The 22,211-nt window shown below is 43.0% G+C and overlaps 2 protein-coding genes across 2 annotated transcripts in view; both read right to left on the bottom strand.

Moving 5' to 3' along the window:
- Positions 1–20,435, bottom strand: part of RERE (arginine-glutamic acid dipeptide repeats) — a 401,731-nt gene extending 381,296 nt beyond the window's left edge. Inside the window, exon 1 of the mRNA XM_054009348.1 lies at positions 20,149–20,435. The gene's annotated coding sequence lies outside the window, so the exon portion shown is untranslated. The remainder of the gene's footprint in view (positions 1–20,148) is intronic.
- LOC128826195 (uncharacterized) lies at positions 11,586–13,851 on the bottom strand. The gene is made up of 2 exons (XM_054009355.1): positions 13,135–13,851; positions 11,586–12,169 (listed from the first exon to the last, which is right to left on the bottom strand). The coding sequence occupies exons 1-2, from the start codon at positions 13,514–13,516 to the stop codon at positions 11,928–11,930; spliced, it is 624 nt and encodes a 207-aa protein (XP_053865330.1). The 5' UTR covers positions 13,517–13,851; the 3' UTR covers positions 11,586–11,927.
- Positions 20,436–22,211: the final 1,776 nt, after the last annotated feature.

Genomic DNA, 22,211 nt, shown 5'->3' with positions numbered 1-22,211 from the left:
ATTCTTTAAAAAAACAAGGATAAAGGGGGAAAACATAGCTTGATATATGATCAAGGTCAAATATGCTATCACATGCTTCAAACATATAACAAGGAGGATTCAGAGGAAGGAAGGGATACCCAAGGTACAAAAAAAGCCCTGAGTAGTTATGGTCACACAGCTACAGGCAAGTATACATGAAGAGCACTTTGCCAGTATAGTGTATCAGTATAGTTATACTGACATACTATACTGGCAAAGCTCTCCTAGAGTGGATGCGGCTTTTACTAGCAATTTGCCAGTTTAGCTTATTCCAGTCTTCCCACCCGCCTGAAGACAACAAGCTACATTGGTAAAAGCTTAGCTTTGCTGGTAAAATTGAACTTTAGCTAGCACAGCCCTTGTCACACCCCTAACCAACACAGATACAGATAAGTACTATTTTGAATAGTTCAAAAGATTTCGTGCGTCAACCTGCCTTCTCCCTCCCACTCCCAATACACACACAAAAGTGAGCTGCCTTGCAATACACAGTACTAATGAAGATATGCCTTTCAAGATTAAGTCTGTTATCCTGCCTCTCTGGCAGTAGCCAACACCTGATGCTTCAAAGGAAGACAAGTCTCACAATGCATGGAGTACAGTATATGCTATTTTGGCTGGTGTGTCACTACTCCCATCTACTGACTAGCATGTCAGCAATTGTGTGCCATAAGCCCCAATACTGCTAGAGGTACAGGAGATTCTCCTTTAGCTACAGTGATACTGACATGGGCTCTTGAGCAGAAGGTTCCAAGTTCAACATCCATTTACAACTATGAAATCCTCATTTGCCATAGGCCATGGTAAAGCAGCAACCCAAGTACTTCTAGGGGCTGGTCCACACTAACCCCCCACTTTGAACTAAGATACGCAACTTAAGCTACGTTATTCACGTAGCTGAAGTCGAACTATCTTAGTTCGAACTTATCGCGGGTCCACACGCGGCAGGCAGGCTCCCCGGTCGACTCCGCGTACTCCTCTCGCGGAGCAGGAGTACCGGCGTCGACAGCAAGCACTTCCGGGATCGATTTATCACGTCTAGACAAGACGCGATAAATCGATCCCAGAAGATTGACTGCTTACTACCGGACCTGGAGGTAAGTATAGACGTACCCTTGATGAAGTAAATTACCTTTCTGTCCATGATGTGTTGATGCATACATCACAAACATCCAAAATAAACAGATTATAACTATTCCAATATTGGATGGGGGAATTCTTTCATGAACATTAAAGTGATCAAATGCCCTGAAGCAAGTCTATACCTGTATATTCAGCAAGGGAAGAGATTTCAGATTCAAAATTCTTAAGAGATAAAAGAAAACCAACCAGCAAGTAAAGAGCCTTTACAAAAATATGAAAGTTACCTTGACTGGATCCTGATAAAAGATGAAGTTTTCACTGAAACTTTGAGCAAAGAAATTCTGGAATCAGAGTTTACCACCACCAGTGGAGACCAGGCAAACAGTTTCATATAAAGATGAAAAAGCAGGAACTGAAAGGAAACTTTGTGTATTTAGGCCAAAGTTAACTTTTCATAACACAATGGGTTTCTAAATCCAGATTGTCAAGTCCAGCATTCTTCTTGACGGACACTCAAAAAGACATGTGGATGACTATATAGGACCTATATCTACCAAAACTTAATTCACCCCCAACAGCCCCCCCCACACACACACACACACAGACACCCTCTACAGATTAATGTCTCTCCCACTGCCAAATACTTGACCTTCCTTCCAAATCAGAGCAGACACTGTCTGCTACTCTCCTACCAGCTAACTGTCTTAGTTGCTTCTGGCATCAGAGACCTTAAACTGCATGTGCACAAGAACAGAAGTTGATCCTGTTCCCCACACAGGAAACCAGATACTCATAAGATCTAGAAATACTATCTAGTACCTCCAATGTGCATTTTCAAGAGCCATTTATCTTCCCTATATCACCATCACACAGTACTGTGGAAGGCATTGAGCCAGAAGTAAAACAAATGCTTCCATGCCTTTTCTTCAGAGCTATAACAAATTATGTTCTATAAACTGAAGTTACAGAATTGCCATTGTATATGCACATAACTATGTGCAATTTTTTCTCCCAGTGACTTCCAAGTGCAAAACAACAGCATATGGTTATGTTTAGATATGTTCACTAAGTTGTCTATACAGATCTTCATCAAGTACCAGATGTCAATCAGTATATACATACATATTACTAATAGGCAAGGATGACTGCACCAATATCTGTCCGAACACCTGAGCAATAAAGATGGTTGCAACGTTTCAGGAAGAAGAAAAAATTAAAGCTGCAAAAAACCATGCAAGGTGCCCCACCTTATGGCAGCTTTCAAAACTATATATTCTAGGTATTGTACTGTAGCTACATTAACGATGGGTCAGGCTCCCAGCTCTTTAATTCTTTTGAGGTGTTCAATTACCCAGCAACTCCCCAAGATGCCACAGCCTTTTTAGTGCCCTTTTCCCACTAAGTATTCTCTCTCAAATCTGAAATGCTTAACAAGACTGAACACCGCAGAAGCTTCAAAGCAGCAGGGGTCTGTTTTGATACTGGTCATTTTAAAAGAATCATTACACTGAACAGCACAGACAACCCTTGAAGCCCACCTTGACAGCAGCTGTATCAAAGGTCTAAATTCATGGGCAATCATAAGTCACTATATAGCAGGCATAACAACAGCATGTAGTGCTCTGCAAGTACTTTCAAGCTTTAAGATTCCTAGCCTCCACTGTCTTTTGAAATCCAAGACTTTTTTTTTTTTTTGAGGTTATAAGAGAGACAGTCCACATTATGGATGACTGGCAGCCAATGTGTTATTTCTGAAAGAAGTGTAAACAGCTGCAGAACCTAAGAACTGTAGGTACCGGGGTGTGAAGAAGCAGATGAGAGCAAGCAATCTCTTAAAGGGATGTGGAAGAGATGCCACATGGACCTTTACAGGAAACAATATTGTTCTGAAAACTGAAAATCTCTGGGCAAAGTGCTCCAATTAGGATACACAGAAAAAATGCTCAAAAGGATAAGGTATCGAGCATCCCAACTTGGGTACTGTTCTTACAGCTGTCTCCCCTTCCCTGTGCCCTCAATCCCATCAATAGAAAACCTACCCAGATTTGGGGAGTGTAATCCAACATATTTTTCCAGTGCTGGAGGTTTTTACGAAATACAGCAGTTCTTTATCCCTGAAGTTGATATTTATGGATAAACATCCTAAATACAGAGGACATATATAGCATATATGTTGCCTAAGACATGAGCATCTATTCATTCATGACTATGAAGATACAGTAGAAATCCCAAAGTGTACAGAGATTGCCACAAAAAAGGGCAAAAAAACCACACACACACCACAGAAACACACCAGGAGAAAACTGAAGGCTTCCAAGAAAAGCAACAGAAAGACCAAGGACCAGTACCTCCTACGGCTGGCTTTACATCAGTTGTGATACAATCAAAGGAATATTAAGGAATGTAAACTATTGCTGGGCTTAATGTAGTCATTCTCCTGGATATCATTTTCACGTTATGCTTCCTCAGTTACAAGTAATTTTGTGTGTTATATTTGAGGTTAAAGTTTTGTGCAGATTTCTCAAGAGGCTAGTTGAGTTTAAATGGATTATAGCTGATGTTGACTGTATGCAGTAAAAGAGAAGGGCACATGTGTTGACTTATCAGCTGTCTTTACAGGATTCCTATTACTTCCCTCCCAGGGTTTTGTTTGTTCCAACTGTAAGGAACTTGGTGTATGAAGGATAAGCAGTTAAAAGATTAAACAAGCAATTAAGTATCTGAGTACCTATTGTAAAATTACATGCAAGAGATATACGTATACTTACACAAACATAATGTTGACTGAGCTCTTCAAGAAAGACTAATATTCACAACAATTTGCCACACCATACTATATCAAGGAAAACAAAAACAGAGATTCAGTCGACTTTGGATCAACCCTAGGTGTCCACTGCAAGAGAACGCATGTTTGTACAAGTGGATTAAAGTGGGCAGCGGGGATGCAAGAAGGGTTGTGACCCAACAGGAACAATAACTTTTAGGGAACTTGTCAGACAGGTTTCTTCATTTTCTAGGAGCCTAAGCATTCCAAAATAAGACAGGCAGAATAAAAGCACAACCAAAATATAACAGAATTCAATCCTACCCACAGTGAGAGAGGGGAGAAGAGAGCATAGGAAAAAGGTAAATGATAGGGACTGCACTATGAGGCTTGTATAAACAAAAAAAAAAAAAATTCAGCAGTCACCAAGGAATAAGGCTCAAACAGGTCACCAGAAATAGAGACCTCTGCAGGTCAGAGGGAAGCCCAGCATTCAAGTTGCTAAGTTTTAAGCCTGGTAGCATTCTGTGCACTCATGCTGTGAAGAACCTGTTGACCTGGACTCCAGTACCGTTCTCCCTCTACCTCAAAGAGCTGAATGAACAGAAAATTGAATTAAAAAGCACAGAAAAGGACATTTAAATGAAAACTACAAATCAAAGCAACACGAAACTTTACAGCAAAGAAGAGAAAATATCAGACAGGAAAAGGAACAGTAACAAAAAAAGATACGTCAAAGAGGCTAAAGAAGAGACACTTCAATTTAAATGAAAGGGATGAGTACAACAAATACCTGTGAAAAACAAATCCCAATGTGACAGGGAAAAAATGGTTGCTAAGAAATAGGGGGGGAAATTAAAATAAATTAAAATTTAATATACAAGGAAAGAGGAGGGACTGAATCATGTTTGGGATTGGTAACTGGCTACAAAACATTCATTTCTAAGACTGGGATTTTTAAAGGAACCTAAGGGACTTAAGGAACCACTTCCTATTATCTTTTAATGGCATTTAAATGCATAACTCCTATGCTCCTTTGGAAAACTCAGCCTAAACTGCAGACTAAGTCCTGGTCTACACTAGAAAATTTAGTTGGCTTAATTACTTTTCTCAGGGGTGTGAAAAATCCACACCCTGAATGGCATAGTTAAACCAACCTAATGCCCAGTGTAGACAACACTAGGTTGACCTAGCTACCCCTTCTTGGGGAGGTAGATTACTTACGTCGACGGGAAAAGCTCTCCCATCCGCATAGGTAACGTTCACACCGAAGTGCTGCAGTGGTGCTGCTGTAGCATTTTTAGTGGGGACCATGCAACAGAAACCCAACCTCCATTCACACAAGGAACCATCTTCAATGGATTTCAAATAGAATTAAGAAACAGTGTTTAAATTTACAGACAGGCACAGAGTGCGCTTCCTGCATGCCAAGTATATGCCTCTTCTACCCAAGCCTCACCTCCAGAACCCTGTAAGACTGCAAGCTTCTTCCCATTCCCACTGGACTACACAGTGCATTAAAGAATCATATTTAAAAGTCTTAAATTCAGTTCCTACTAAACCAGTTTCTAACACGGTCTGGCCAGAAAGCAAGAACAAGAACAGTCTAAAAAAACCAAGCAAACAAATTCCGCATGCCTTTTCTAAGATCACTGATTATGTACAACTGCATTTCTCTCTACATAGGAACGGCCATACTGGGTCAGACCAGAGATCCATCTAGCCCACTATCCTGTCTTCCATCAGTGGCCTATGACAGATGCTTCAGAAGGAATTAACAGAGCAGGTAATCATCAAGGGATCCATCCCCTGTCACCCATTCCCAGCTTCTGGCAAACAGAGACTAGGGAGACCATCCCTGTCCATCCAGGCTAATAATCCTAATCTTATTGAGGAAAATGGAAAGGAGCATAAACTCTGGCAAATGAAGTGTAAAAATATTTTATAATTATATAAAATATATTACAATCTAACTTGGAATCCGCATTCAACATTTACATCTTCAAGTAAACAAGGCTGAAGGGCAAAAACCTGATCCCATTAATGTTAATATGACCAGGATTTGGCATTAAAAAAAAAAGGATTTGTTTGAAATATTAATTTTGTGACTAAAGAAAACAAAGTAAGGAATCTGCATGGTAACCATTTTCCACAGAACAATTTTAATCACAGAAAGTGTAGTATATAATGAAAGGAAGTCAAAATGTATAAATACGTCCAGCTGGGAGCCCAACTGACAGATTCTGCTACAGCAAAGCCAACAGGCACATATTTGAAATTAAACAAAAGCAGACAAACCAGAAATTAAAAGGTTAAAGTAATTCACAAAAAGGTTACAGGCAAACTCAACAGGAAAGCAAACTTAGTTAAAAAAATTCTCAACAATTCATAGAAGAGGTACTAGAAGTTCAGAAATAAAATTTAGGAGACTTCTGCAAATATATGTATAGAAGTGGAGAAAGATACAAGTTCCTGGGACGGTATTTCCTCCACACACAATTGAAAAACAAGATTATTGCCGTTCTACACAATTCAAAGATCCAGGTGCTTTCCAGAACTGCCATTTTAAAAGGGTCGTATGAGGTGCTAACTACTTATGGTAAACTATCTGTTCAATCCTGTATTTAGCGGTGCCTTTCCCAGACCTGAGGAAGAGCTTCGTGTAGCTCGAAAGCGCCTCTCTCGTATCAACAGAAATTGGTTCAATAAAAGATATTACCTCACCCACTTTGTCTCTCTAATTTCCAAAAGGGTCACATCTAGTCTGGTATAACCACATAATACTGTACTAGCTTTTTATGTCGTAAGGTCTAAACCAATGAATTACTTACACAACCTCCAAAAAACATGGCAAAAAACTGTGTCATCAAGATTACAGTTCAAAATCAACTGGGGGGGGGGGGGGGGGGAAAGAACGACACTAGTCTTGCTAGATAAAGACATGGCATTTATTATTATTATTAATAAAGATGCCTCATTCTTGGACAGCAGCAGACATCACAAGTGTCATGCAACTGATGACTTTTCAAGCATGTGACATCCTAAAACTATGTATTATAGTGGATTTTTTGTTAATCTAGACAAGCCAGTGGACTTTCAAAGAAGATAAAATGAATTAAGAATAAGGTGAAGCTTTTTATGTGGTAATGCCCCTCACTTAATGAGGCTGTGGTGGATATTCACCACAAAAGTGTGTGAATAACGCTACACTAAATTCTGCAGTTCACTTTTAAAATGATATCACAAATGAGATATATGCAATCTTGATAGAAAGGGGAGGATAGCTGCAGTAGGGTGTATAAATATAAAACAAAGGGGGCATGAACTCAAGCTAAGAAAAAGGTTATTAGAGGGAGCATAGGTGGAATTTAATTGGAAAGAGATTAGTTAACATTTGGAGAAAAAACTGCCAAGGAGCAGAAGGAATAATTAGTATGTATGAAGAAAAGTTGACAATTAAAAGGTAAAAAAATATGATGGAGTACAAAAGCTAGCTGAAGAGGGGAAAGATCTCCTTTCATCCTAAAGTTTTCTGTACTCCAAATCATGTAATACCATTTTGAAGTTAAAGAGGGTGTCCCCCTACAGCTTTATTCGTTTGATGTGGAATTCTATACCATGGCCCTAAAGCAAACATGCTGTGGGGCTCACATACCAAGTGTTCTTTATGAATTAGAAACAAATCTGCACTCTGTCATGCTCAGCCACCATGAATTTTTACTGGGAGTAATTCCTTGGAGAAATACAGCCCTTAAAGCACCTTAAATCTCTGAAGCACTGTCACTTTCCTCCTTCAGAGTTTTTTTCATATTAACATGCATGAATGGATAAAAACGCCTATATCAGGGGAAAGGGGGACAAGACATTCTGGTATCAGTACCATGTATCCTGGACCCTGTGGCTCCCAGTGTTACCAGGCTGAATCACAGATGTACTTTAAAAAAAAAAATCCTTAAACACTCATATAAATGTTTTAGATCTTTAATATTCTGTAAAATAATGAACAAGCCTCTGCCTCATCAACTCACCCTTGCTTTAATAGTGATTAGTACCAGCCCTATTTTAAAGATGTGGATACTGGGGAACAGATTTGCTGTGCCTTGCCCAAGTTTAGAAAGCAAGACAGTGAAAGAGTAGGGTTCTATACTCAAATCCTGGCTCCCAGTACTGTATTCAGTCCACTGAGCCATGCTGCTTTGACCCTGATGCAACAAAGCATTTAAGATGATGTTAAAAAAAAAGTGAACAGAGTTTGAGCATAGAAGTTTCTGGTTATCAGGGAATAACATACAGATTATCGAGGGTGCAAAGTTTGGCTTAAGATCAGGTGGCATGAGGAATACATAATCTGCAATATCCCCGATTGGGGGTAAAAGGTTGATGGGTCAAACTACAGACATTGAGATATGAGGGTATGAAGTTCAGAGAGTGATTGTGTTCAGGTGTGAAGTATAATGAGTGGATATGATGATGAGGATGGATTGACCCTCATTTGGTGAGATTTAATGTTTAGGAAGTTTATGGTTCCAGTTCATATGATCCAACTTTCTCGTAGTGGGAGAACGATGTCACTCTGGCTCACGCCCCCTGGTACTGTCGGTGGCCGGTGATGTGCTCGATGTAGATGTCCCTGGACCATCGGATGGCATCTGAGACCATGAGGCGCCGCATGAGACGTGACTACACAATGGGACTATCCATATACTTGAAGTTAAGGACATGCATAAGTGCTTTAGTAGACTATATGCCCTGTCTAGGTTGGTATATTTCTTATCGCCCCATCGTTGCACAACCACAGGACCAGCTCTGCTAACGGTAGCCATAGTGGAAGCACTAATGCTGTCAACAGACAGCACCCTTTCATCAGAGAGAGACACTAGGGTAGATGGACTCTGACTGTTTTAACCACCATGTTGTCTAACGCAGCAACTCGGAGTAGGTCTAGACAACATGGTGGTTAAAACATTAGGAGTCTGTCTACTCTAGTGCTCCCAGAAGTAAACATGTAAAGATGGAATGTTTTTGGTTAGGGTTTTTGTTTGTTTTTTAAAGATACTAGCTCAGACAAAACTATAGAATGTGTTGACCTATATCCTTCATTTATGGTTTCAAACAAGGCAGAGATATACAGATGTATGTGAGTTCTGACTGTAATGGGGAAGGGAGATTCTGATTCTGCGACCAGGGCATACAAGTAACACCTAAAAGGCTCTTGTGAAGCCCCAGTTAACTCAATGGGGCAGCAGTTCACCCACACAAGTCTGGTTGTAGGCTTAATATTTAATGTCTGCATAAGCAAGATATATTTATCACTTTGGATGGCAAGACTACATGGTGCTTTGGGATCAAATTTAAAATTAAGACATTTAATCGACATTCAACTTATCTAAACAATTTAACCTTGATTCTTACCACCTTATACGTAAATCAAGTTTGATACAGACAAAGGAAAATAACGCCTTGAAGACAAGCCAAACTATTTGAGAGAGCAATGTCAATTAAAAAAATTTAATAATTTCTGTCTGAAGGCTTTTGCTTACTATTTTTACAGGGAACACTCAGCAGCAATATACAAGTAAGTAACAAGAGGTAGAACTTTTCAGTTTGTTTACTTTCTGCAATTGACAGCACTTTGTATATAGTCAGTTTCATGGTTCCCACAGAAAAGTCAGTCAGGCCCTGAACCTAAAATGAGACCCTCATGCCCACATGAATGCTACCTGACATCAAATTAGGAGTCCATACAACTGCCAGGAGCCACCCACCTGGATCTAACTGCAGGATCAGAGCCTTAGGCCATGTCTACATTACAAAGTTAAGTCAACTTCATGTAAGTCGACATCAAGCCACTGATGTAAGCAAGTCGATCTTGTGTGTCCACACTACACTCATTGTGTAGGAGTGCATCCTCACTAGCAGGGCTTGCATCAACACATGGAGCACTGCACTGTGGGTAGCTATTCCACAGCACACATAGCCTAGTGGAATTTCGGGTTGGGCTTGCAATGCCTTATGGGACCAAAACATTGGGAACATGGCGTTAGCCTCCCACGATGCAGTTACCTCCGTCCCTGAAATCAACAGCAAACAAACCAAGCCTTTTTCGCAAGCCTGGGTTGCCCACGCGGATACCATAGCACGACAAGCATGGACCCCGCTCAGCTGTACACTCTTGTGGTGAGCATTACAAACACCTCACGCCTTATCCTGAAGTATTAACACAGCTGATACAGGAGCCACCACCCGGAACAGTGTGATGCCACACAAGCAACTCTGCTGGAAGACATATAGCTGAGCAATTCGCAGTTGCTGGTGACAGCCACGCATCACCTTGACACGGCTGACAAGCAGTAGCTGCAGAACTTTCAAATGCGTAAGGCCACTTTCCAGGAATTGTGTGAAGAGCTTTCCCCAGCCCTGAAGCCCTGCAATACTAAAATGAGAGCTGCTCTGACAGTGGAGAAGCGAGTGGTGATAGCTCTGTGGAAGCCCGCAATGCCAGACTGCTACCGGTCAGTGGAGCATCAATTTGGAGCGGGTAAATCTACCATGGAATTTGTTGTGATCCAAGTTTGCAGGGCCACCAACAGACTTCCGTTAAAAAGGGTAGCGACTCTGGGCAACGTGCAGGACATAGTGGATGGTTTTGCAGTGATGGGGTTCCCTAACTGTGGCAGGGTGATAGATGGAACACATATCCCGATCTTGGCACCAGATCACCTTGTCAAAGAGTACATAAACTGAAAGACGTACTTCTCAATGGTGTTGCAAAAGCACTGGTGGATCACAGAGGCCGTTTGCATGCCGCGCACATCTTTAGGAACACAGGTCTGTTCAGAAAGATGCAAGCAGGGATTTTCTTTCCAGACTACAAAATAATCATTGCTGATGTTGATATGCCAATCTTGATCCTGGGAGACCCAGCCTACCCTTTGCTCCCATGGCTCATGACGCCGTACACAGGCAGCCTGGAGAGCAGTAAGGACAGGTTCAACATAGGCTGAGCAAGTGCAAAATGGTGGTGGAATGTGCCTTTGTATGTTTAAAAGGTTGCTAGCGTTGTTTGCTTACTAGGTTAGACCTTAGGCTATATCTACACTACACACCTTTTACCGTGCCACTAAAAGGAGCGCAGCGTAGCTGCTGTTTGTTGGCAAGAGAGAGCTCTCCCACCGACAAAAAACTTCCACCCCCAACAAGCAGCGGTAGCTTTGTCCACAGGAGAGCTCTCCTGCCAACAAAGCGCTGTTCACACCAGCGTTTTTCTTCAGCAAAAGTTTTGTCATTCGGGGGGGTGAGGGGTGTGTGTGTGTTTTTTCACACCTCTGAATGACTTTGTCCTTCAGTTTCCAGCGTAGACAAAGCCTCAGTGAAAGCAATATTCCCATTTCTATTGCTGCCTGCTGTGTGCTCCATAATATCTGTGAAACAAAGGGAGAAAAGTTTCCGCCAGGGTGGAGGGTTAAGGCAGATCGCCTGGCAGCCAAGTTTGAGCAGCCAGACACCAGGGCAATAAGAAGAGCACATCAAGGGGCTCTGCATCTCCGTGAGGCTTTGAAAACCAGTTTCAGCAATGAGCTAGAGTAATGTGACACTTATCTGTGTTGTTCCTTACCAAACTGTCCCCTCCATTGCATTCTCTCCCCTGTAAACTCCACCCCCACCAACCACCATGTGTTGAATGAATAAAGATCATTTTCTCCTCAATCCATTAAGTTTTATTATGCTACAAACACACAGAGACAGCAAAGAAAAGCAAGATAACCTGGGGCAAAAGGGCTGATAACACTCTGGGGGGAGAAACAAGAAAATCTTGCTTACAAGATGCACTGCAATATCAATCAAAGGTGTGGGAATGGGCGCCTTCTGGTCCTTGTACCCTCCCCTGGTGATCAGTGCAAGGGATACCGAACTCTCCCCCGGCCCTCCCCAGCCTCATACGACATTTGCGGGAGGAGGATGTAAACTGGGCAATGATGGCAGCAGGTTCACCATAGGCTGCAGAGGGACTCTGGCATCCAGCTGCCTTTCTTGAACCTCAACGTGTCTGACTGCTCCTTCATAATCCGCAGCATCTCTCCTGTGTGGCACGCTCTTGTTCCCAGCATGCTCTCTTGTCCTCCCTGTCCACGTCCAAGTTCTCGGACAGTGTAATCCTCCATGCTCTAAACTCCATCTTGTCACTCTCGGAGACGTGCATTAACTCATTGAACATGTCCTCCCGAGTCTTCTTTTTACGCCTTCTCATCTGGGAGAGTCTCTGTTCCGGTGTGGAGGATGCGCCGATGGACAAGATTTCAGCTGCAAGGAATGCAAAGCACAAGGGTAGCATTGACAGTGCACACATGGTTTCAGGTGCAAAGTAATTTTTTTTTTTTTTTTTAAATAAAAAAATCCCTTAATACTCTTCACTGCAAGCCATAACGTAATCACAACCGCTGATTATTGCAAGAGTCAGTTTGCTGCTCCAGCCGTGGTGAGTACGGCCACGAGGCATGGTCGAGAGGCCTTGTGCTGCTGCTTTTGTGAAGACATCCTTGGGATCACAAGGAACTTGAGAAAACCCCCTTTTCCCCTAGCAACCTGGATGGTGTTGGAGGACAGGAACCAGTGTAAAGCCCCCCCAAAAGTTTGTTTTTTTACAAAAACGGCACCAGGTTGGGGGGAAGGGAGACAAACAGGAAGCAGCCACACACACTGCTTTTTTTCCAGTGCTGCTTGCAATACACGGTGATCCCTTCCAACTACAACCACGGCACGTTTGGGAAAGCACGGTTGTGTGACCCAGATTTCACCAAACGGGACGGATTACTTGTTGAGTTGTTTGTGGTTTAAGGGCTAGCATTCAAAACTTCCCATTTCTCCTAGGTGACCCTATGTGATATTACTCTCCTGAGGGTAACAGAGGTGGCAAGGGAGACGCTGCAAGCATCTGGGTACAGACCTGGTCCTTATGCTGCAGTGCTGCGATGATGCCAGCAGAGTTAATACTGGAGTGGCACAGGAAAGCGTCCTACCGTGGTGGATGAAATAAGGCAGCCCTTCCCAGAAACCTTCTGCAAAGGATTGCTGAGTACTTCCATGAAAGCTTCCTAGAGATCTCCATGGAGGATTCTCGGGCCATCCCCATGCACATAAACCGTCTTTTTCAGAGCGCACCCTCTGCGTAGCTGGAGTGGCCACCGATACCTACTTTTTGGTTCAGATTAAACATAAAAAAATAATAGCATGTAACCCCAACAATTTGATTGGAAATGTGTACTCACTAGAGGTGCCTTCCCTGGTGTCACGCTTCACCGCCAACTGGTCCTGTGAAGGGATGTGCTCGAAGGTTAAAAACAATTCTTGGCTGTCAAGGAGAATGGATCCTCCATTTGCCTGCCTCACATTCTCCTCCTCCTCGTCAACAATGTCCTCCTTGTTATTGCCCGAGGTCGCCCGGGGCTCCTGGGAGGTATCCACGGAGCCTTTCGGAGTAGTGGTTGGGTCACCACTGAGAATCGCATGCAGCACCTCATAAAAGCGGCATGTCTGCAGGGCAGAACCAGAACGACTGTTCGCCTCCCTTGTCTTCCGGTATGCTTGCCGAAGCTCCTTTATTTTCACGCAGCACTGTTGCCTGTCCCTAGTATACCCCTTATCCCTCATGCCCTGTGCAATCTTGGCATAGATGTCAGCATTTCTTCAGCTGGATCAGAGCTCTGCCTGCACAGACTCTTCTCCCCACCCAGTAATAAGATCCACCACCTCCTGTATACTCCATGCTGGAGGGTGTTTGCGGCCTTGAGTCTCCATGATCAGCTGTGCTGGCGAGCTCTCCATGCTGATCAAACAGGAAATGAAAATTGAAAAGTTCCCGGGGCTTTAACAGGGGAGCGGCTGTTTCCTGTGTACCTGGCTGACGTGCAGTGGAGTTCAAAACGCTCTCCAGAGCGGTCACAGTGGAGCACTGTGAAACACCTCCTGGAGGCCAATTCATTTGAATTACACAATGCAGTGTCTACATTTTCCCCATGTTGACCAGTGGATGTCGAATCAAGTGCTATGCCTCTCGTGGAGGTGGAGTACAGAAGTCAACTTTACAGGCCACTTAGGTCGGCGGAAGGGACTCGGTAGCATAGACACATATATTATTAGATCGATTTAATGCGGTTTATGTCCACCTAAGTTTGTAGTGTAAACCAGGCCTTAGTTAAGCAGTTTCTCTTGTTCACTAGGTAAACACACACCCAACAGGGGAAAGAAAAAACACGTTTATAAAAAAATAGAAAACTGACTGTAAAAAACAATTGGTGGCAAACTCAGGGTCAGGTGTAATACCTGAAATTCCTTTCAACTGCACTGTTTTTAAACTGACTGGATTTCAAGCTGACAGTGTCCATTTAATACAGCCTGAAGAATTAAGCACTTTGAATATTCAACTGGAGGCGTATACTCTATAATAAGCCAAAAATTGATTTGTGACATTCTAGTCTCAATACCATTGTGATAAATAGGAGAACAGAACCCTTGGACATTTTGTATGCTGGTATACTGATACACACACACACATACATAGTGAGGTTCATACCCAGGTTACTTCAGTGCTTTTTCACTATAACATCTGAGATTTTTTTTCCCAGTTTACCGCAAGCTTTAAGTCAACAGGCATAAAAAACTGATCATTTAGTAGGATACCTGCTGCTCCCATTAAATTTCTACTAATTAATTATTTTTAAACTACCTACAACCAAAAGTGATTTTAAAGCAATCTTGATAGACGTGCTTACCAAATGCAGGCAGCACTCACATTATACTACATTTTAAGAGTTTCACTTTCAAGAGAAGTGTAACGTCAGCATGCTGAAAGATTGACAAAGCCACCACCCAGTTCTTATATGGCACATTTCAAGCACGCATTTCAAAGAGTTTCATAAAGGAGGGCATTGTTATCCCCATTTTAAATAGAGGAAAAACTGATGCAAGTCACCACCTAATCTAAGGCTATGGCTTTACTTTTCTCTTGGTCAACCTACTACTAAATAGTTATATTTAGACATTCAGTTGAAATGGAATCTGTCAACTAATATTTTAGCTTGTCTTTTACTCAGTTGTCTAAAATCCCTTCCTTTAGTATGTTTCTAATGCAGAAGAAATCATCACAGTACTCTTGGGTTGTTTTCTCCCTTGCTTATACATCAGCCTCTTTGAAGGGAAAAGTTGGGCACAACTACCAGCATTATAAAAGTTTGCTTAAAATGCTGCTGACAAACCAATGTAAGAAGCACAATTCTTCATCGTGGTTCCTGCTCCACACACCTTCCCCTCCAAAAAGTGGCTTATTTTATTTCCTATCAACATATTAGCAACATCCTCATATTCATCTTCCCCAAAACCTCCTATCCAAAACTACTCCTCAACTGTTATTAGTGATGCCATCCTGGCAGCTAATTTCCAATTATTATATTGGACAGACATCCTTATTGGACTGTAAACCTCATTTCAAGCTGACCTGAAGTAAACAAACAAAATAAATATCAAACAAGTAGTATTTGATTTGATCAACGGGATTTTGTTCTGTTTTTTGCTTCCAATGGTAAGAATCCTATGATGTTGGGAGGTAGCATTATTTCTATTGTATTTTCCCTGTTTAAAGAAAGCCTACTTTAGTTTATTTTAAAAGGGATACTTGTCAAACAGTTTAAACTCAAAGTTTAGATTTAAGACTATGTATGAATAGAAGCACTCATTTGTTGTCCTTTAAATGTTTTAACACACATCATTTGTTTGGATTTAAACATTTCCACCTGCAACCCCAACAACTTCTCCATGCTTGTACAGCTGAACCAGAAAGCAAAAATTAGACATTTTTAAGAAGTTAGTCTATTGTCCAAACTAAGAAAAATGCATCAAACGAACAGCATAACAGATGAAAAACAACTAATAGATTTCAAGGCTTTCCAGTCTAACCTCCTACATAAGAGAGACCATGGGACTTCCTTGAATAAATTATTGCTTCCAGTCCAACAGTTATGCTTGAGCTAGAACATAACTTTTAGAGAGACATCCAAACTAGATTTAAAATTTTCAGTAATGGACAATCTGCCACAATCCTTGATAAATTGCTCCAATGGTTAATTATGCTCAATGCTAAACATTTTACATATACTTATTTTAAAAAAATATTTTGGATTTAATAATCTACTGTATTATTATAAGCACATAAGGAGAACTGGGTTTCATTTTAAAATTCTTGTGACAAGATAACAATGAACAGGTTTCATCCTGTAATACAAGAGAGAAGTTAATATACAGAAACCAAAGCAAGAGTTTGGTTGATTTGAAATAAGGGGATCTTATAATGTTTAAGACCCCGCACCTCCAGTGGAGATTTGTGTAGCTGTCATTGCAGGATCTAAGCCTACCCACCAAGTACTTTTTCTCTGTTGAAAATCTGATGGCTTTTTTTGAGTACTGTATTTACATGCCAACATCACAGAGAAAATGTAAGTGCGTGTTACTGAAGCTCAATGTCCTTTAAAGATGAAGTCCATGAATTCAAAGCCACGCCTAGGCTAACTTATCTTATCAGCAGAGCTGTTAATAGGTTAACACAGGTTCTGCTGCGCCATTACGCAGACAATAAGGCAATCTTGCAAAATTCTACTTGCCCAAGGCAAGTATTTATTTATTAAATCATTAAAGTTACCTCTCAATCTGCCCACACCCCTTTATTGCAAGGATGGACAAATGCATTTTGGGCCCAGGATGCTAAGTTTACACACACTGATGCTTAATACAACTATTAATACTACAGCTAATGCTGATGTAGCAAGGAACATGGCATTTACAGTTATTGAACAGAAATGAAATCGGGAAAAATCATTATGAATCACGTTTTACCCTGTAATGCAGCATTTAGGAAACCTTTTCTCTCCCCTATTGCTCCAGAAAAGGACCAAAGAGCCCCCATCCTGCAATCAGATCTGTGGGGACACATTTCTGCACCTCTGCAGAACCCCAATGAAGTCAGTGGAACTCCGCTTGGGTGCAAAGGGGTCTAAATGAATAAATCCAATTACAGGATTGGCGCCTAAGGCAGGTTTGCCTCTCCTAGCTACAGTCACCATTTCAGCTTACAGAATAGTAATGCTTCACACTGGTATCTTTCAGCCAGGGATCTCAAAGGCCTTGTCTGCACTAAGAATGCCCTCTATTACTCTAACACCAGCAAAGCTCCATACAGAAAGTGCTGAAGCATTAGAAAGCCATTGGCAGTTTTTCTATTATGTCATGTAGACATGCTTTGAGCTGAGTTAGATGAGGCAACAGTAATGTCCCTGTGGCTGGTCTACACTAGTGTTCCTCCTGTTGTTACTGCCACTGGAGCCGCACTTGTGATAAAACAACATGGGAAATGTCCCTGAAAATCCTCAGTCCAGATGCAGCCACCATATTTTACAAAGCTGAGAAAACAGGCACTGAGGGGGAAAGCGATTTGGCCAAGGTTACACACAGCAGGTCAATGCCAAAATCAGAAATATTATGTGGGGGGTCTTGACTCCAGTTCCCTGCTCTAACCATGACACTGTTTACCCTAGTACTCCATAAAGGTATGACAGGAGTGTCTGCATACCCTCAAATGTCTTCTTACAGGATCCAATATACTGTGATCACTCCTTCCCTTCTGACTTTTGCACACCACAAAGCTATCAGACATTGGAAGGCACCAGTGAGTCATTTGAGGATTTACCACCCCCAATCCGAAGTTGCTAAGTGGCAAACCCTTCCCTACTTTGGCAGCCTCAGACCACACCTGTAACAGTAATCCATTTACAAATGCCATTGTAAAATAAAAGACATCCAACAAGCTACACAAATCCAGTTTAGAATAGAGAGAGGAAATATAACGTAAAACATTTGTTTGCCCTTCAATCACTTCTAAATATCATAGCATCCTCACTCGCTCCTATCCCCGTCCACCTCACTGTATTAGCCTTAAGCATGGTCTTTAACAACAAAATATTCTCCCACAATAGCAATCTCTTCTACTCTCACCACCACCACCACCCACAAAAAAAACCAATCACAAATACACAAATCCAGCGGGCGGGGGAGGGGGAGACAGAGACATCTTGCCCTGGAAAAATTTTCTAAGGGGGAAGGGAGAAAGAAGAGGGTGAAAGGAAGTAGCCCATGGGCTGGGAATGTAAAGTGCACTATCCCATCTTTACACTGTCACGAACAAACAAAAAAGAAACAGCAGCAGAAGCCAGCTCTGAGAAGGGGAGGAGGGAAGAAGAGGCTGAACGTTTTGATGTCCTTTAGTTTCCGATTTACTCTTTCGCCTTTGCAAGGTTACAGAAAGGCCATCCAGGAGGTGGGGGGGGGGGGCGCGTGCGGAGGGAAAGGGGTAGAAAATGTTGTCCTGATCCTCCATTGCTCAAAAGAAAAGAAGGAAACAAGAGGCTGTGTTTGTGTGCAAGTATAGTCCTAAATATGGGAGAGTGTATGAGAAAGAACAATGAGCTCCCAGCCTGGGCATTGTGTCTCTCTCTACCTCCCTCTCTTCTCTCCAGTCCTCACCAACTAACAACAACAGATCTGCAAAGCTGCTATCCACCCAACCCTGCCCATTAAAATCAACCCCCGTTTGTAATTTAAAGGGCAAACACAGGGAGCAAAGCCAAGGCATGTAATGTTTACCCACTGATGTTATTTATTTATTTTACACAAATTCATTTTCCCTTCTCCTCTTCCCCACCACCCTGGGTTCCCTGACTCTGAATGGAAGCTGTGTACACAAAACAAACATGTTTCTTGCAATATTAAAACTGAGAAAGATCCAGAATATTACACATTAAACTGAACATGTAGCATATCTGTATTTTACAACCTACCACATTTTCCCTCTAAGTGAGTAATTAGATTTTTTTTTTTTAATTTTTAAAGGAAATTATTTGAATACTGCCATTTCAGGTTTCTTTCAAAACAAAGTGCCCCTACCCAAATGGAACACCAACATCAAATGACCAGATTCTGATCTCAGTTACACTAATGTAAACCCAAAATAATTTCACTGTGCCAAATCTGAACTCAGAAGCTGGTCCAATGAGTATATAAAATCTTGTGAGCCTCTAATTTCCAAGAACTTTACGGTTTCCAAGAAAAGAGTCAGTATAAGAAGTCAGTTAATCAAAAATAACTTCAACCAGTGTACAAAAATAAATCTGAGGAAAGAGACGCTTCAACAATGAATCACATTGTTTTCTTCCCAGCAACTTCTTGAACAGACAGTTTCAGAAATGAAACCTGTAATGTTGTCTACCTCCCACTGCTTTTCTGTTTAGGTTTGTGTCTCTCTTCTTCTAAAGTGCAAAAAGCAGAAAAGAAAAAAAATACTTCCCACACAACTAAAAATGTTACAACTAAACCCATTTGCATCTGCATCAAAATTTTTATTTTGCAATTTGTTATAGTCCCCAAAGAGACTCTTAAATTTATAAAAATGGGTTTGTTTTTTAAACACTTCCAACTTCCCCACACCTGGGAGGTTCCCCCCTCAGACTGATGGAGCCAAGATATTTAGTGGCAACAAATATAAATCAGACAAATTCTCAAAAAACAAGAGCTGTGACGAAGAAGAACACTTTACCTTTACAGACACTTTAACTTTCTAAAATACATTCAGATTAGAGTCCTCTCTCCCCACACCCCCAGTCAAACCTCTGACATGCTTTCAAGATGTTCACAGGTTGAAGCATCCTTTTCCCTTCGCTGGCTCATACAGCCCCAGCAACTGGCAGCAAAAACAACAATCCAGCCAGGCACTGATAGAGCAGAAGGGAGAAAAGAAACAAGCAAGTCGGACACTTTACCTTCCCTTAAATTGCAGCCACACAGACTCCCCCGATTCTCCTACCGCCCCACTCATGCAAGAGGCTCACAGTGGCCTCCTACACCAAGCCCCCAATCCTGCTTCACACACTAATAATCAAACCTCACAAGTTCACCCGAACACTCGAGGGGAGGAAGCAGCAGCAGACAAGTTGAAGACTTTACCGGACCCCTTCATTACAGGCAGATAAACAAAATAAAATAAAAAACACCTGGCTCCCCCCCCTACACAGCAGTCAAAACATGACCTTACAAATCCACCCAGTCTATTCAAGAGAAGCCTCCTCCTCCATCAACCCCCCCACCCACACACACACACCCCATTCTCTGCCCCACATATTAACCCCCACAAAACCCAACAAGAAAGGGGGGAGGGAGCAGCAGCAGGCAAGTTAGAGACTTACCTTCCCCTGACGCGCTACACCATCAATGGGTGTTTCTGGGGTGCCAGGCAGGCTCTGGAGAGAAGTGGGGGGGATGAGGGAGGAGAGGAGGGGGGGGCTCAGCGCAGGCACGGCGGGGAGACAGAAAGCGGCAGGGGCGGAGGTGGGGGCGCTGGGGGGCTCAGGAGGGCTCGGGTCCTTCAGCAGCAGGAGCCCAGGGGCATGGCCGCGGAGGGCTGGGCAGACAATGTGCGGCGGCGGCAGGAGGCGACTCAGGGACCCAGCCGGCGGGGTGGGGGCGCGGGGGAGGCTCCGCGAGCGTCTGGGGGGCAGCCGGGCTCTGCCTCCTCCTTCCTGCTCACACACCGAATCGGCACCCAGCCAGCCAGCCAGGCCGGACCCACCCGCCAGTATCCGGCCTCCTGATTGGCTCCGGACCAGGACCCCGTGACCCGGCAGGAGGCTGGGACCAATCAGGGGAATGGATGGAAGTGATTTAAAAGAATGGGGGTGGGGGGGGGAGGAGAGGGTGAGCTGGAGCAGCCGAGCCGAGGAGAGCGAGCTCGGGGGTCTCGCGTCGGACCCGAGCCTGGTGGACGCCGCTGAGCCGGGCTCGGGAGTTGTTCCCTTCCCTCTGCTCCGGCCCCCGGAGAACGGTTCGCACGAGGGGGGACCCCCCACACACAAAATCAGCGCTGAAGGGAAGAGGGGGGCTACCCCCCGTACACTCACTCTCCCGTGCCTGGCTGGGAGGACCCCCTCCATGTGCGCGCGCACACCCCGGCCTGCGGGGACCCCCAATGCATAGCCACAGACACCAGCCCTGGGTCTTGCCTCGGGGGTTGGCCCCCAACATACATACACACCTAATCCTGGAGGGTCCCGCCAAAAACACACCTCTGACCTGAAGGGACCCCCCCCTCACCTCACACACACATACCCCTGATGTGGAGGGTCCCCCCACAACTCTTTCTCTCTCTCACACACATACACTGCTGCCCTGGAGGGCCCCCTCCCCCATGCTTGTGGACTCCCCTATGTGCACATATGCCCAGAGGGTCCCCCACTCACACACATACCTCTGATCTAGAGAGCACCCTAATACATATGCACACCCACTGCTGTGTCTGGCGTGGGGACCCCTTGCAATGCACCACCCTTGTCTGGGGTCATCCTCCATACTGGCATGTACACAATCTGGACTTGTCTAGGTTCTTGATATAATTTTGAATGCATCAAATGGCAGCCACCCCCATGATAGGGGCAGACCACCTATATTTCCCAGGGGGGGAAATGGGTGACTGTGCAGGAGAAATACAGGGAGCAGCTTGTTTAAAGAGGACACTGCACTCCAATGTCTTACAGAACTCTATGTTGGTGTTGCATTGTCTGACCATTTGCATGAAACCTATCATTAGATACAGCTCGTCCAACTTGTGGCACAAAGCAAGAGTTGCCCTTTAAAGTAATGGTTTGGTTATTATGCAGTAACAGCAGTGGATGCCAGGAACACACATTATACAGTTTCCCTTGTATCAGGAAGTAAGTGTGAAGTATAAATATAAACATACAATTGACACAAATAAGCTCTTTACAATGATAAAGCAAGCAAGGCTTTCTAGAACCTGGAAGAGACAGAGAGCAGAATCTGACCTGATCTTTTCTTGGACCAGTCTAATGTAACATTTAGTACTCCTACTCTAGTTGATCGGCATTTCAGAAATGCTTAAGACAGACAATAGTTTTTTTTTAAACTATCATTAAAAATACTTGAATATGCAGGATGTAGTGAGGCATGACTTTGTTAAACCATATCTAAAATACATTTTGAGGAAACTGTGGTTATACACTGTCCCTACTGCCTCATGTAACAGTGTTTGCATGATACCTGTTTTTCAAGTTCCCTAACACAGGAAACTAGTATGTGTGGGCTCTGAAAAACCAAAGGTGTCATATCTCATTCAGTTGTAAGGGGTGATGAAAAGACATGGCTTGTTTTAGAATTTTCAAAGTATTTCACTCTTACATTGATGGATTTGACAGTGTGTATTTGAGGTGTGTTTAATCTCAGGGATGGAAGGGGT

This window comes from Malaclemys terrapin, chromosome 19 (assembly GCF_027887155.1).
Source record: "Malaclemys terrapin pileata isolate rMalTer1 chromosome 19, rMalTer1.hap1, whole genome shotgun sequence".
NCBI lineage: Eukaryota > Metazoa > Chordata > Testudines > Emydidae > Malaclemys > Malaclemys terrapin.
Note: the sequence above shows the minus strand (reverse complement) of the source record. Positions and strands in the feature narration are given on the sequence as shown.

Coding starts and splice junctions, on each gene's coding strand:
- LOC128826195 (XM_054009355.1), bottom strand. CDS start 13,516: ATGAGGGATAAGGGGTATACTAGGGACAGGCAACAGTGCTGCGTGAAA. Junction 12,170..13,134: donor CACCAGGGAAGGCACCTCTA/GTGAGTACACAT, acceptor CATTCCTTGCAG/CTGAAATCTTGTCCATCGGC.